Below are 17908 nucleotides of genomic sequence, written 5' to 3'. Positions count from 1 at the left end.
CGAATTCATCTTAGAGCGCATCGTCACTTACCACCAAGTGAGATCGCCGCCGAGTCCTAAGTTGTTATGGGAAAAATCCTTCATTTCCCTTCTTTCAACTCTAAACAATGCCATTATTAAATAATCACGCTTATAACTTCAATATTGCGACGCTTCTACGTTACTGCTACGGCGTAGCAATGACGTAGCTCGAGCTACGAACAAACCTTAGCTTGAAACAATAATAATAAAATATTGTCTTGGAATTACCTTTTCTAGTTAAAAAAAAACCAGCCTAGCATAGCCAGCAAGTCAAATTCACGCACCGTGGGTTCCGTACTTTGAAAGGATTTGTGTAAAATTATTGATTTCTTGCTTAAATTATCTCCAACTGCAAATGCACAAAAAAAAGTTTCGTTTTACGTGATATAGGTAACTCTCATTCATACTTCTTACCTTTCATGATTCTAGGTCAACGGGAAGCTATTCAATAGGTTTAAATATGTTTCAAAAGAGTGTCAAAATATGCAACATACGAGAATGGCGTGCAAAAAACTATTTATAATAAATTACCATTGAATTAGGCGTGCATCTACAGTTTATCTACTTCTACACTTATCGGTCTTGTATTGCATGAATTCAGCGGCTCTCAGCAGAGTTGTAATCTCGTTCTCTTAAACGAATTGTACGCGAAAAGATCTAGAAACCCATCGCATTTACTATCGCAAGAGAATTTCTAACATTTTGTTATCATTAATGGAAAGAGGAGTCAGACCCTCGGCAATGAAGAATACGACTATAAAGAATGAAAGAGATATACAATGAACCAAAAGTTTAGTTTGCTATAATCCGCCAAACCAACGAAATCTGTATGGTACGCAGCACCACACAAATTCCAACACCCGAGACGCGCGTTTCGCCACGACACCGGAGCATCCTCAGGAGATGTAGACCTTACAATGTCTAATTGCAAAGAATTATTGTAAGGTCTTTTAAAGAATTATTGGATTATTGGAATTTGTGTGGTGCTGCGTACCATACAGATTTCGTTGGTTTGGCGGATTATAGCAAATTAAGCTTTTGGTTCATTGTATATCATGGACTTCTGCAAAACAACCCCTGCTTCTATAATACATATAAATGAAGAAGATATCACGTTGTTATAAGTTACGAAAACCGAAAAAAAGCAAATATTTTTAAAGACAAAGTAGTCAGATTTCTATACAAACCCTAGTCGTCACATAGTAAAAATCAATTAACCACTGAGTCATGGCGGCTTATTTGTCTTCAAATGAAGCTGCAAGTTGGACTCACGCTTGACTCATCTGAGCGGATATTAGCATGCCGCACGCTCAGCTATGCCCCGATGTTTGCTCAATTTGAATATTATATTAAACATCGCCACCCCATTATACCGACAACTCTTTAATCTGCAATGGAATTTCTCCTTTATTAGTATTACATAGTAATTTATTGTCTTCTTTTAATAAGGACTTACATTAATTGACATTCGTATACTTTTTTAACTTAAAACGAAATGTTTTTTTAAGCTTCAGTTGTTAAATATTTTCGTACAATTAGCGCTAATTTTTCGATCATCAAATATGTTTTAATTGAAGAACAAATTTTACGTTTTGACAGTTTTTCTTCATACATTAAACTAGATGAGGACTTCGTCTGTGTTGGTGTTGGCTGGCAGGCGTGCTCTGCCTTTTTGGAGTGTTTTTTTTGTTAAAACTGACTGAAAAGCGCTCTAAGGGGGTGCCGTACTTATGTCGGCGAGCGCCGGCACAGACGGGGTCCATACTTGTATAGTTCAACTAACTTGTTACAAACAACTACAAACTTGACATTGGATAATCTTTGTAAAGCCAGATGAGAGAGAGAAAAAAAGACTAGATGATGCTCTACTCTACACTACTTGGATTTAAATTTTTAAAAATCTTTTTGTAATTCTTTGATTTTTAGGGGCACAAACTGGGAATTTCAAGGGCAAAAAGAAGCATTTTCAGGGGCAAAAATTGACCAATGGTCGTTTTCGAGATGCAGCCTATCTTTATATCAAACGTCGAAATTGGGTAAACAGATGGGCCTTGAAAGGATAGCAGACAGACAGACTTAATTATTAATTTCGCATTTATAGTATGCGTGTGTGTGTGTTTGTGTATATGTTGTGTATGCTTGGGTGTGTTTGTTTGTGTGTGTGAGTGCGTGAGGTCTGCCGTAATACTGTTATCAGATTATCTGTTACAATGTACCTACCTACTTAGTTTAGTTTGTAACCGCATACCAACATACTTTGTACATGAAACTCAGGGAGAGAGTATACTGAGATTTGTATATTGCATTTGTTGTACAGGTAGTCACCTAAGCAGAAGACTCTATGAGAAAACTTTGGTTATCGAGTAGTCGCAGAAATCACTGGACCAATATGTCCAAGAGCCATTGTAATTTACGCGTCAAAGCAGTTTAAAGTAAACGCAAGTAGGTACAGAGAACGCGTATATTCCCTGTGTCAAATGCAAGCCATAATACTAAATTACTTAATGCATCGACCTATAAAAGATTTAACGCACTCACACATACACCAAGCCACGCCCCCTGTCGGCGACCCCTTTGTTCTTACGTCACACATGCGCAAAACGGCCGGCCGCTGCCTGTGTGTGTGTGTGTGATGGGGAAATAAAATATACAACCGATTTTTCTTACTTACTCTTTTATTTATAGAACCATTTTGTATTGGCGATCGACGAATAGGTTTTTAAAAAGCTATTTGTGAACCCTTTTTTCGTTAGTCTACTGAAAAATTACCAGGACAAAAAAAACAAAAGAAATTTCGCAATGCGTCGGTATTTTTTATCGGATTTTTTTTTGACGAGCAACTTTTCGATTTATTTTACTGAGTACTACATTTTCCACTGAATTCAACATTATTTTCGTTAAAATACAGATAATAAAGATAAAGGGTCCAAATTAGGTACCACGGCTTCGTAGAGGCCCGAGAGATTCGCGTTTATACTTGTGGCGCAGAGCGAATATCGGCAATTACAATCATTATAGACACAAATTGACGGGAACCAACTTTCCTTCCCCATTACAGATTGACAATAGCTCCTCCATTTCCTTTTGCACCCACTTAAGCGCCGCTGTGTGGGTGAGGGGTGTGAGAACCAATGCGCCTGTGTTAGTTTCCCGCATAAATAGGGATCCGTAGCGGAATATCCAGCATTGGCCTGCCGCCACCCGCGACGGAGGGTCGTGTCGTGTCCACGATGTAATTTCTCGAACAACTTCCTACTCCTTTCTGCTATCCTAGTACTAGTTTAACGATACGTATCATGTATTCTGTATAGAAAAAATTGGTGCTCAATTAATTAAAGATAGATAACCGTTTAAGATAAAGATAGTATTTTTTATATCGACGCTTTGTTATGGCAGTTTGCTAGTTTAGGGTCGTAGTCAATTTTCGCGAAAGTGAATTCAAGATGAACTTCATAGGTGAGTCAAATTCTTTTTCTTTCGTGTCATTAGTTCATAGTTTCAGTTTAAACTTTAAACTTTAAACTTGAATTTTACTTCACATTTAAATAACTTGAAGCTATCTACTTTAAAATGTAGGCTCCAATGCAAAAAGTTCATTTTTGTCATTTTAAAAATGGCAATGCAAGCCTAAAGCACCTATCCTTGCATACATTTTAAAACTTAAGTATTGATTATAAAAAAAGATACGTTGTGTAAAAATCATTGTCTTTTGTGCCCATTTCACGTTTCTAATGCGAAAAGTCGGTTCAACCTTTTACACAAACTGACATTTAAGGATTTCTGACTTATAAACTTTTTGCATCGAGCCTCTAATTTAAACTTAAACTTGGATTTTACGATTAATTCGACATCTTTTCTTACCTTTGAAGAAAGTTATTATAACAAATCCGTATTTTAAATAAGCATAATCGGTTTTAGCATCAGGCTTTCAAGTTAAATTAAATTCGATACCTAATTTTCGGTTTCAACATCAAAACCAAATTACCATCTGATTATATATTCCGGGAATATTACAAGAAATTAATCAAATCAAATTATTCGGGCCCGCAAATCAATCGAACTGATATTTGTGGTTTTGAAATTTAATTTATAATGAAACATGAATTTTTAATCAAAACCATTTGTTTGCAACACTTTTAATTCAAAGAGAACATTACAATTTCATTTTTAATCGGTACTTTTTAAAGCACTTTAAATCTTTATACGACTACCCAAAAACAAAAGAGTGTACTGTTTACAGAATTCATACATGCATGCATACATACATACATGCATACATGCATGCATGCATACATGTATGCATTTCTTTATTCCACCATAACTTCCAAACGCCTGAACAGATTTGGATGTATAGGCTATCGTTACAATCCTTATACAATCCCAAGTGACACTAGCTAATAAAAAACTAGTCAAGTGCGAGTCATACTTGCATACGAAGGATTCCGTACCATGGTACAAGATATATAAACACTTTTATCTGCAACACTGCAAGTTAATGACGGGCAGTGTCATCTATGTGTGATTTAGTAAACTAATTATGGTCGTGAACACATTTTAAATATTTTTTTTGTGATCTGACCACAAATTCACGATTTTCGGATTTTTCTTGTGCTATAAGACCTACCTACCTGCCTTTTACAATTCTTGGGCAACTGGAAGTACCTTATAGATATACAAGGAACCAAAAGTTTAATTTGCTATAGAAGCGCGTTTCGCCACGACATACACCGTAACACAGTACAGACCTTGTAAGGTCTACATCTCCTGAGGATGCTCCGGTGTCGGGGCGAAACGCGCGTCGAGTGGTGTTGGGATTTGCGTGGTGCTGCGTACCATACAGATTTCTTTGGTTTGGCGGATTATAGCAAATTAAGCTTTTGGTTCCTTGTATATCATGGAAATCCGCAAAACAACGCCTGCTTCTATAGTACCTTATAGGTTTTTTTGACAGACATGACATACAAACGAAGACATCGAAGTGATTCTATAAGGGTTTCTTTTTTCCTTTTGATGTACCCAACTTTAAAAATCCAATTCAAATTCATTGCAAATGTATTTGTTCTAGTTATTTTGTGTTAAATTAGTTCTAGGTTCTTGGTTTTAAGTTTTCGGCAGGGCAGCCGTGGTTTTTAACTTTTAACATAGCTTGTTAAAGTGTTTATTTTTGATTAAACTATGCGATTCTTTCTTTCTTATATAGTTAATTTGTGAGGCAAAAGAATTACTCATTAGTCAGTTCCGGTTACAAGTATTTCCTTTATGTAAATGCACAACAGTAAAACCAACATTCTTTGGACTTTTTACAAACCATTTCAAGACTTGGCAACTTCTTGTTTTTGAAATCACTATAACAAAACGAAGTGTATGAAACATTCATAGAATTCAGATCTTCGGCCTTAGCCAAGTTGCAAAAATTTTCTTCACGAATTCTCGCAATTTTTTATTTCAATTCTCAGTATTTCAATTATGATTAAATGTAAGAAAATTTGTATAGATAAAAGGAAAAGCTGACTGACTGACTGACTGATCAATCAACGCACAGCTTAAAATACTGGTTTGGCCTTTTATAACAGTGTCGTTATTCGCAGGATACGACATTTTGTAAATATATTATCACACTGAGGATTTTTCACCGAGAATCGAACCCAGGCCCTTCCATTTATAGGACCACATCGCTTCCCACTACACCTGTGAAAGTGTGTGTGTGTTTGTGTGACAAAGTGATCCTATAAGGGTTGCGTTTTTCCTTTTGAGGTACAGAACCCTAAAAATGCAGGACTCAAAAAAACGGCGAAAAATTCGAGCTTTATTTGAAAAGCAGACATTTTTAGTGTGTTAAATAAAGACCTACTTCATTTAACGTACCAGGGTTGGCCTACAACCAGGGCATGTATACGGAGGCATATACCCTACTTGGCTTCGTGCCAGAAGGGTCGACCTCCAGAGTATGCGGTACGCAATGTGCTTTATACTGATACGGGAGTATAACCTTTACTAGCATACATTTAAAGGTTAAAATTGCCTTTAAAATATAATGTGTTGGTGTAATTAAAGTAATTGCTTTGGCATGATACTGGTAAGCGCCCGCGATTGCGTCCCTGTTTCGGTTACGTCGATTTCGCTGTCAGTTTTAAAACGGTTTTAAAGTTCAATGAAATTAAAATCTTGTGGATATAATGATATCCACAACTAGATGGATGACTAGATATTGCTGAAGATAAAAACTTTATCATAATTTACAAGTGTAAATTAAAAATTTATAACACCCCCGACAAGTGAAGGTTACAGTAACTAGAAATTAGCTGATAACTTTCAAACGGCTGAACCGATTTTCTTGGATTATAGCTAAGAGCACTCTCGATCAAGCCACCTTTCAAATAAAAACAAACTAAATTAAAATCGGTTCATTAGTTTAGGAGCTACAATGCCACAGACAGATAAAGAGATACACACGTCCAGCTTATAACACCCCTCTTTTTGGGTCGGGGGTTAAAAATATGTTTTGATTTTTAGTTCGCAAATGAAACAGAGGTTCAATAACAAAGGAATTTCTAAAAATTAACCAAGGGTTTACAACATTTGATAAATGTATTGTAGAATTTTTACTTTGATAGCATGCTTGAGTTTTCCATAATGTTTTCAAAGTCTGTTGCACTTGGCCAGTGTGGTGAACTATAGCCAAAACTCTTCTCATTCTGAGCGTAGACACATGTTCAGTAGTGTGCCGGCGAAGGATTGTTAATGATGATGATATGATGATGTCTTAATCTTCAGACAGACTTTTGTCTAAAGCTGTTTAAACTGTTATCTTAAAAGCCTACTGTAAAATGCCTAAATACTAAAAACTTCTAAAACGTTTCTGAAAGTCCCAAATCGTGAAACTTTTTGTACTGAAAATATAAAATCGTAAAAGTGTTGGTAACAAGTTATATTATGTAAAACTTGAACATAAGATCTTTATCTCAACTGAAATAATTGGGTCGTGATAAGGAACTAAGGAAATGTATAGTACCTACCACATTTTAAGTGACGGGGATTGGATGTAATTTATATGCAACTAAATGATGCCCGCGACTTTGTCCGCGTGGATTTAGTAAGTATTTAAAAATCCCATAGGAACTCTTATATTTTTAACCCCCAACCCAAAAAGAGGGGTGTTATAAGTTTGACGTGTGTATCTGTGTATCTGTCTGTGGCTTCGTAGCTCCTAAACTAAAGAACCGATTTTAATTTAGTTTTTTTGTTTGAAAGGTGTCTGATCGACAGTTTCTTAGCTACAATCCAAAAAAAACGGTTCAGCCGTTAGAAACTTATCAGCTTTTTTCTAGTTACTGTAACCTTCACTTGTCGGGTGTGTTATAAATTTTTAATTTACACTTGTCCGGTATAAAAAGTTGTCTACGTCTGTTTCCGGGATGCAAACTAGGTAACCTCTGTACCTTTCATATAAATCGGTTAAACGGATGGGCCTTTGAGGATCCCGTGGGAACTCTTTGATTTTCCGGGATAAAAAGTAGCCTATGTCACCGTCCAGGTCTTCAACTATATTCAGGCAAAAAATCAGGTCAATCCGTTTGATCTGTTGCGGCGTAATTGAAGGACAAACCAATAAAATAATAAATACCGCACAAATCCACCGCAACACACTCGACGCACATTTCGCTCCGACACCGGAGCATCCTCAGGAGATGTAGACCTTACACTTCGAGGTGGTACTTGGGGTTTTCTTTGTGGCTTGCTTTTCCTGCATACTTAGCAGTGGGAGGGCGGGCGGTGCATATCGCTTGCTGCATGTTGTACCACACAGATTTGCCTTTTTCAGCGGATTATAGCAAACTAAGGTTTTATTCCTTGAATAACAATGATCACACACTGGATTAGTTAACAGCGAATGTGATGCTCAAAAAATAGTAAATACAAGTGTAAATTAAAAATTTATAACACCCCCGACAAGTGAAGGTTACAGTAACTAGAAAAGAGCTGATAACTTTCAAACGGCTGAACCGATTTTCTTAGATTATAGCCTCGATTAAGCCAGCTTTCAAACAAAAAAACTAAATTAAAATCGGTTTATTAGTTTAGGAGCTACGATGCCACAGACAGATACAAACGTCAAACTTATAACACCCCTCTTCTTAGATCGGGGCTTAAAAATAGTAAATAAAATAACAAATGGATATAAGATGGATATGTATAATACCTACATTGTTTAGCAAAAGAAAGGTCAACCCTCAACAATCAAAATATTTGTTTGTCAAAACCTAGGCTTGCAACAAAGGCCTCTGAAAGCCAGACTGCATTGCATTGTATAGGCTTTACCTCTTTGTTCGCTTCCACGGGTTATTATGGCGAAAGACGTTTTTCTAAGCAAAGAATATTTATCTTATTTTTGTCCTATGCAATCAAAGAGAGACTGTTCTACACTTTTGTAGTTAGCTTAAAAATATTACGAGATTTTTGTATTGATTTACATTTTACTGGGTTTTAATAGGTACCTTTAAGTCTTTTAGTCTATGAGTCTTTACCAGTACCTCATAATCCACAGCCGACTAACCTAAACACCAGATCAAACAGATAGAAACTTTTCAATTATTCTGGCATTTACTATCAGGTGTGACCTAAATCATAGGAAATGTGTTGTCAATAAAATATATAGCCTTAATATATTCTCCCAGGCTAGATTATACGACGGAAGTCTGTAATTTAGACACTGGCTTCAAGCCAAATCTAGGCATCCAGACTATTCCCTAGGCTATCGATAAAGCTATGTCTAGGCTTTTTTCTGTGCTAGTTAAAAATCCTAGAGTTCTACTCCGATAACTTTCTTGGAAATATTCTCTGACTGACTTACTTACTCTGTTATTAGTTTACATAATAGACCGTACAAACTGACCCGGGTATAAATTAGTCAATAAGTTTTCCATTTATAAAATGTATAAATTGAGTTAGTTTATGATAAATAGCAGAATACTGAAAAAGAGCTTCTTTTTTGTGCTTTATTTTCTGTATAATAAAAAAATTTGGGTTAAAAATGTAAAAAAAAAAATAAGAAACTAGATGTTATGCATTACAAAAACTAAAAAATGTTTTTTGTTTAAATTTTTTTAGTTTCCACAGTATTCTTGGATATCTACGATCATTATTTTTCATCGGACTCTAATACCCGTCTTAACCATATAGAAAAAAATCCCCTCCCACAAAACCATATAAAACTTGCGATCTTGAAGGAAAACTTTTTAACTCTGGAAAATGGATAGCCGTTACACAAATCCGCTCTTTGTCAGTATAAAGAGAGATGTAATAAGTGAGAAAGGGAGGTATAATAAGGGCGTGTGCACGCTAGCTACTTTCGTGTGAGCTAAATTGTAGATTTCAACATCAAGTCTAGGTTATTCTATTAAATTGGCATCAAATGGTCCCAAATAAAAGAATATACGAGATTAATTAAAGTATAAAACAGGATTGATTCCACTTGTTTTTCTAATATTTGTATTCGAAAAATGATAAAACTCAGAGTCAATAAAATACTCGTATATAATATAATTATGTAGATATCATTTGTCGCTGCACAGGTGACTAGTTGATCATCAGTAAAACCAGACGTATTTGGAAAACTTGACAGTTTATTCTACTTTGCTAGAGATATTATTATTACTGTATGTATGAGTAGCTTAAATACAACGACAAGCTATTCCGATTTCAAAGAATCGCAGATAGGTACCATTGCAGTTATATTTCAACGACCTGTGTGTACCACTGAATTAGCCATTCCAATTTTTTTATGCAAGTTTAGTAGTTAGTCTTTGTTTAAAACTTGATTTCCAGTATCGTGATCATGATGATTGGTGCGGAAGCTTCGAAATTTTTTCATTATTGACTGCAATGCATAATTGCAGCAAGGGCAGCCATAAATTCTGCCATTACAAGTGTAAATTAAAAATTTATAACACCCCCGACAAGTGAAGGTTACAGTAACTAGAAAAGAGCTGATAACTTTCAAACGGCTAAACCGTTTGTCTTGGATTCTAGCTAAGAACACTCTCGATCAAGCCACCTTTCAAACAATAAAAACTAAATTAAAATCGGTTCATTAGTTTAGGAGCTACGATGCCACAGACAGATACACAGATACACACGTCAAACTTATAACACCCCTCTTTTTGGGTCGGGGGTTAAAAACAGTTGCGATTGTCGCGCGGGAGACTTTTCTTTGAAGTGGGATACAGAAGTAGTTCGTGCGTACGCATCCTAAGTATACATTCTCTGGACTACATCGGTATGCTTTTAGACGGACACCGAGTAGGGATTAAATTCTATATAAATGTATACGGGAATGACATAGAGTAAGTGGTCCGCAGAGCTATTACACCATCGCTTTTTATTCGTTGGCGTTTATTAGGTTTTATTATGTCCGCCTCCTATTAGAGCCGTAATAGCCTAGTGGTAAGATGTCCACCTCATATTTGGGAGGTCGTGGGTTTGATCCCAAGCGTGCACCTCTAACTTTTTTGAGTTAAGTACAAATGTAAATTAATAATTTGTAACACCCTGACAAGTGAAGGTTATAGTAACTAAAAAAGAGCTGATAACTTTCAAACGGCTGAACCGATTTTCTTGGATTATAGCTAAGAACACTCTCAATCAAGCCTTTCAAACAAAAATAAAATAAATTAAAATCGGTTCATTAGTTTAGGAGCTACGATGCCACAGAAACACGTCAAACTTATAACAACCCTCTTTTTGGGTCGGGGTTTAAACTAATAATGTGTTTTAACTTTAAGCAATTAAATACCACTTGATTTAACGGTGAATAAAAACATCGTAAGGAAACCTGCATGCCTGAGAGTTCTTCATAATGTTATCAAAGGAGTGTGAAGTCTGCTAATCCGCACTTGGCCAGAGTAGTGATTGGCCAGAGTGAATAGGCATCTTCTAGGCAAGCGCACTCCATCTTAAGCTGCATCATCACTTGTCAGCAGGTCTGCAGTTATAAATAAAAAATAAAAAGTGGTATGGCTTAAACCGAAGGTCATCAACTAGTATATATATCGGTAAAATACTGATAAACATTTCAATATTCTATTTCAGTAAATAATATTAATTGGAGTTTGATTACCCTATTATATTAACAACCTCACAGCAATGCGTAATAACAATAACTCAATTAATTAATTTATTCAACAAACGATAAACACAAACAATAAAATTAAATCGTTTCCAATATGAATATAACCTAATTTTCCAACTGGAAAATATTCCAAAAACCTAGTTACAACAGACCTATCCAGTTGATTGAGCTGGTCAAGCCACATTGATTCAAGACTATCTTTCCTCTTGGTCTTTTTAACCCCCGACCCAAAAAGAGGGGTGCTATAAGTTTGACGTGTGTATTTGTGTATCTGTCTGTGGCATCGTAGCTCCTAAAGTAATGAACCGATTTTAATTTAGTTTTTTTTCTTTGATAGGTGGCTTGATCGAGAGTGTTCTTAGCTATAATCCAAGAAAATCGGTTCAGCCGTTTGAAAGTTATCAGCTCTTTTCTAGTTGTTGTAAGATTCACTTGTCGGGGTGTTATAAATTTTTAATTTACACTTGTTCGCTAACATCTTTATCCCTACTTAAAATAATTAGGTTGAGATCTTTATAGTGCACTTTGACTTTGCTTAGACTTAAGACAAGAAACGAGACAGCGTTATACCATAATTGTTGTGGGTATTTAGCAATAAAAGTTAGTTGTCATCCTACATGCCTTTCATTGACACAATATGGAGGCAGCGGTGAAATCCGATTATTTAAAATGGAAATAGGGCAGTAATTTCCTTGAATTAGTGAAATATAAGTTACTTGCGGTAGATTGCTTATTTACCAGCGAGGGAGCATGCAAGACCGCCACCAGAACTTAGTGTGGATGGCAGCCCCGTCAGCCGGGCTGACGCGTGGAGAAAATGGAAAACGCAGTTTCAATTGTTTATAAAAGCTGCTGGTGTGCATAAGACAGACCAGCTTACTGATCAACTTAATAGGGCCGGGTGGTTTTGATGTCTACCAAACATTCACTTTTGAATCTGAGAAAGATCGCGATGACGTTACAGTTTTGTTGAAAAAGTTTAACAGTACTTTACGTAGCTACTTACGTGGACAGAATCGTCTAGTATTATATATTATAATCCTTAAATCTTGAATAAAATGTATGTAAAATCCGTTGCTCCGTTGTGGCATGATTGCAGGACAAACTTACAAACAAGTACCTTCACTGTTGCATTTATAATATGGGTAAGGACAGAAGCGTGACGACCCAGAAATGGCGCAGTGGGTGTAGGATGAAACTATTTCAAACGCGACATATCAATTAAAACCGATTTATAGCTAACAGTAAACACAAAATTGAATTGAATTTCAATCAAGTCTTATAAACAATATGGCGGCCATAAAATAAAGTGATTAGCCTCCAATTGAGTGGCTCTAGAGAGAAAGTGCTCTGTGGTACTTGGGAACTTTATTAATATTGCAGACTACATAGTTTTTGCGTTCGACTTTGATCGTGTTAGGAGCTCAGTCCCCCAGAGTCGAATTTTAATGAAATTTTGTAGGAATAGAGTGTTTTGTCGGCAGGCAATTAAGTTATCTTTATTTTAGAACAACTTCAGTTCTTTTTCTCTAGAAATCGTATTAAAAAGATTGCACGTCCATTGCCTTGCGAACTTTTTATAGAGAGAGCCAGTGCGTGCCAGAGCTTCGTTATTTTATAAAAGCTGAAAGTTTATCTGCGTATTGTCCCAAACACAGACACACAGTCCACGACTATGAAGTTTCTATCATGAAGGCTTTGGGAGATAACAGGTAATAAAGGTGTAAAAAATCTTACGTCAGAGTACGAGTATGAAGTCTTATCTTTATACATTTTCTTTGGAATATTATTAGAAATCACATACATTGCCAGACACTAGTTATTGGCAACCCTCTGCCAGACGGTCTTTAAGTTTAAGGGTGTCTGGCAGGGGAGAATCCTGCCAGTTCTGCAATTATTGATATGTATTTAATATTATTTAGTAGTTTCTAGAAATCACACTAATATTATAAAGGCGAAAGTTTGTATGTGTGTGTGTGTGTGTATGTATATGTGTGTGTGTGTGCGTGTGTGTGTGTTTGTTACTCCTTCACGCAAAAACTACTAGACGGATTTGGCTGAAATTTAGAATGGAGATAGATAATATCCTGGATTAGCACATAGGCTACTTTTAATCCCGGAAAATCAAAGAGTTCCCACGGGATTACATAAAACCTAAAACCACGCGGGCGAAGTCGCGGGCATCGGCTAGTACTCTATAAGTCAATGTTGGAAATTACCCTAAAATATAAAAGTTTACATGAACATAAAAATATGATACTACTATGTAAGTCCACCAAATTATTCAACTAAGACAAACAACCCGAAAATTCAGTGCATCACAAAGCACTGGAACAATGGCCGTAAATCCAGATCATTAGCTCTCTCGACGCTAACTCAGGTGATAGTCTAGATTTATACCTAGACCCGTTATGGCGATTTAGTGTTACCATGCGCGTTGCTGTTACATTTGCTTAAATTTTAAATGCAACTTTGAAGTTTGAACTCCTGCATAATATTATTTAGGTCATAGAGATTTAAATAGTCACTGGTACTGATTCTGAGAACAATTATAGAGTATTCGCATCATCTTCTTACTAATGTTATATGAAAAGGACAGTCACAGTTTGACAGTTTTAAATTTAATTTAGGGCTGTCAAACCTCATGACTTCAGCTGCCAGTCGCGAGTCTATTATTTTTTGTAGCGTGCGTTTAAAAGAATCTTTAAATGTCGTCAAGTTCGTCCTTTTTTAGCAATACAAGTGTAAATTAAGAATTTATAACACCCCCGACTTGGAAAGTTAACTAGAAAAGAGCTGATAACTTTCAAACGGCTGAGCCGATTTTCTTGGATTATAGCTAAGAACACTCTCGATCAAGCCACCTTTCAAACAAAAAAAAAACTAAATTAAAATCAGTTCATTAGTTTAGGAGCTACGATGCCACAGACAGATACACAGATACACACGTCAAACTTATAACACCCCTCTTTTTGGATCGGGGGTTAATTAAAAAGAAAAAAATTCAGATCGAATCCCGGACCCCACGACCACACCGAGACCTCAACCACTAGACTGTCGCAGTTTTTATAATGCGTTCTTTTATAAAATAAACTAGATAATGTCCGCGACTTTGTCCGCGTAAGCAATCCAATCTTTCACATTTATATTATTATTACTAAGATTACATCGAAGTTGGTACTAAAACTTCTATTCAAGGAACGTTGAAAGTTTACTTCAGTTCCTTTTATGTCTAAGGTTACTCTAGGAAATAAAGCAAAATTCAGCCAAGGAAGTAACCGTACAAATCCCTCCGTAGAGAGCCATTTTACCGGAACACTGTACTTTTGAGAGGTCCCTTTTGTTGGCACAAACTTTCAACAAGCATTCTTGTGATGTATAAGTAACTACCTGCCATAAAGTGTAAGGCACAAGGCACATTGATAGACTCGAGGCGCGCTGGTTTTCTTGATAACAAGCTTCAATAGCTCAACAGTTATAGGAGCGGACTGAAATCCGAAAGGTCGGCGGTTCAAATCCCACCCGTTGCACAATTCTCGTACCTTTTTTTTCTTTTTTTTTCGACGGGGATATCAAGATACCCACTCGAGTTATGTGGGATTTCTACCCACTAAACCTCGGTGGCCCTCCTCAGCACATATTGAGAAGCTCTGGGAACTCTGACGAACGTGCGCCGGTGCCTCTCACGCGACGCCCATTGGGCTCCTGACTCAACAGTCGGGAGGAGCCCAATGGGCGTCGCGCGAGAACTCGAGGAACTCTACCGTTTCCGGATATCATGCTAACAAAATAGGCCAAAAAACTTAATCCATACTAATTAATGGAATTAAATTATCAATGGAAGTACATCTACTTCCCTGCCCTCATGCACCTGCATGGACACAAGCTGCTGATTTCTCAGGGTTGGCGGCTAGAGCCACACCCTAGCCAATGCGTACAAGCATGCAATATATTATGATATAACTTTTTATACCATTTTATAATAAAATATTAGTATGGATTGATTTTTTGGCATATTTTGTTAGCATTGATATCCGGAAACGGTAGAGTTCCCCGAGTTTTCTAATCAAATACCTAATTTGGAAGGCTTCGCTGAAAGGGTCTATTTCCCGAGCTTCCAATATCGTATTACTATACTGAAAGCCTCCAATCTTCATGACAATGCGGTAAAAATGCATGAAAAATTCAAATAGGATTTTGACAAAGGAAATTATACCTACGCACAAACAAGATAGAGTTCAAATCTAAAACCTGTACTTATTTGACCGTTGCAGTCAACTATTTTGTTTGTGTATTCATACTATATTTCATAGATTACAATGAACCTAAAACTCTGGATTAAGAACTTTATAGACCGTTGCCAATAGTTTTTCTTCTTTATAAAAATGCTATTATAAAAGAAAGGTTCCTTGTTTCGTATCTAGGTATAGTATACAACTAAGTTATCGTATTTTTTTTAATTTTGATATTTTTAAGACGCTTTATACGTGACCTACGTGCCAGCGCCATGGTTGCAAACTATATTACAATCCCAGTTAAACATAAAACTATAAAAGTTTAACAGAATCACTACCAAATTCTCACTGTTTCATTGCCGAAATGCTCAAAGGTTTGTTTAAAACAAAGTTGAAAATACCAATATTCATAAGATTTAAGTTCACACATTAATGTTTCTCTCAAACTGTGATTTTGAAACCAATGATTTTGAATTTTAGGCTATCGTTGTTTGACTAACCTTTTAATTTGGTAGAAACTGTTTTGATTGATGTTTAAAACCTATTCTTTCTTGCTAGGAACTACACGAAACACTCAATGCGTGGTATTAAAGTATATATTAAAGCAGTAGGACGGTAAATAACAGCCTGCAGGTGGAGGGGAGAGGGGGGCAAGTCACAAATCAACATTTTTACGTTTTTACAGAACTACAGCGCTGCCGCCGACTGAATCAATATTTAGGTCACGATTTGTTGCGAACATTGCCTTTTGTTGGTACAAGTTATACACTTTAGCAGGTTTTATTATACTATAAACACAAATATATCGTCATCATCATCAGCATCTGCCTGGACGTAGACCTTCCCTAAGAGCGCCACCACACCCGGTCCTCAGCCTTCCTCATCCAGCCACTTCCGACGACACCGACGCCAGAATATTATATCGTCGGTCCATCGTGCTGGAGGGCGTCCCACACTACGCTTGCTTAAACGTGGTCTCCACTCAAGGACTTTCCGGCTCCAACGACCATCGCCTCTACGACAGGCATGGCCTGCCCACTGCCACTTCAGCTTGCTAATAGTTTGGGCTATGTCAGTGACCTTGGTTATCCTGCGAAAATTGGTCTATACAAGGAACCAAAAGCTTAATTTGATATAATACGCGAGACCAGACAAATCTGTATGGTGCAACATGCAGCATGTGATATAGCATACCGCCCGCCCTCCCACTGCTAAACATGCAGGAAAAGCCAGCCACCACGCAAGCAATACGCACCATCATCACAAAGTACAAAGTAGGTCTAAGTCTTTCGCGTCTCTTAACTTGCACCACAATAGAATCGCTAAGTAATCTACATACGCGTCGCGTGTCGCGGCTCCGCCTCCCCGCGGTGGGGCTTCGCAGCGCATTACTTCTTTGTTGTGTAATTGCTTCATGGGTTTCTTGGATGCTTACCATTTGTTATGTGTCATCAAATGTGGATAGCCTTACTTCTCTGTCCTGATTCCTTATTATCATCATCATTGTCAACATCATTGCCAACCGATAGACCTGTAAAGTCAAAGCCCGTAAGTCGTTTAGGACCTTAATGATCATATTCGCGTGGATAGGCACCTTTAAGACAGGCGCACTCCTCATTAGGCTGCATCACCACTTTTTCCGCTGGTAATAATGCAATTATGAATACCGCACAAAAGCGGGTGTTTGGGATTCACTGGCAATGCACAGCATACCCACTAAAAACCCAGCGGTACCGTCCGCGTCAGGTATGAGGCGTCTCAGGATTTCGGGTATCGTAAGCGACTGAGCGTCTCAGCGTTAAACCAGCACAGGTTTACACCAAATTCTTAAGGCGGGAGAAGGTGAGCATAATGTGTCCTTCTTCTCCCCTGTCTTCTTCTGCAGAACAGGTGGGCGTCAGCTCTCGCTCCCGCTCCTTCAGTGTTATGACAGTTTCACAGAAGGAGGCTATATTACACTCCAACTCGTCTCACTTCCAATCAGTCCGTCTATTAAGTTTGACAGCGAGAGGTTTCCACTTAGCCAAGACGCCTACTAATTGCTGTGATTGCAGTTAAGCGCATGCCTTGCCAAAATATATCAAATCTTTGAAAAGAGCAACCGCCGAGTTTCTTGCTGGTTCTTCTCAGTAGGAAAGGCATTTAGAACCATTGGTAGATGCTTTAGACGATTCAAAAGAACTTGTAAAAGTCTAATTGAATAAAAATATTTTGAATTTGAATTTGAAAAACCTTTGCTTAAAAAACAAAAATAAATCTTTTCTCGAGATGAAATTCCCAATAATATATTCACGTACAAAATACGCAAAAAATAATACCAAACATTTTAAATCATTGAACAAACATTTAACCTTGTCTGAGAAAATCCCTGATGTGAGAAAATGCCATGAAAACACACAAACAAGGTGAAAGGGAAAGTGAACAGGCATTTTCGCGAACCGCGCGATAATGGAATGGGGGAAAAAAGAAAATTTTACGAAAATTCAGCGAGACAGAAAACCACGTGTGCTAATGTGATTTCTTT

The 17908-nt window shown here is 37.1% G+C and overlaps 1 protein-coding gene across 3 annotated transcripts in view; it reads left to right on the top strand.

Annotated features, from left to right (window-relative positions):
• LOC123877712 (complexin) overlaps positions 1-17908 on the top strand; it is a 297397-nt gene that overhangs the window by 229247 nt on the left and 50242 nt on the right. The window contains exon 1 of one of the 3 annotated variants that reach the window (XM_045924568.1): positions 3218-3477. The exons of the other annotated variants lie outside the window; for them this stretch is intronic. Within the exon in view, the coding sequence (XP_045780524.1) occupies positions 3465-3477 (13 nt within the window). The 5' untranslated portion in view covers positions 3218-3464. Of the gene's footprint in view, positions 1-3217; positions 3478-17908 lie in introns of those variants that run through there. 3 annotated transcript variants of the gene reach the window in all.

This window comes from Maniola jurtina, chromosome 24 (genome assembly GCF_905333055.1).
Source record: "Maniola jurtina chromosome 24, ilManJurt1.1, whole genome shotgun sequence".
NCBI lineage: Eukaryota > Metazoa > Arthropoda > Insecta > Lepidoptera > Nymphalidae > Maniola > Maniola jurtina.
The sequence above is the reverse complement of the archived record's forward strand: the minus strand, read 5'-3'. Positions and strand labels throughout refer to the sequence as shown.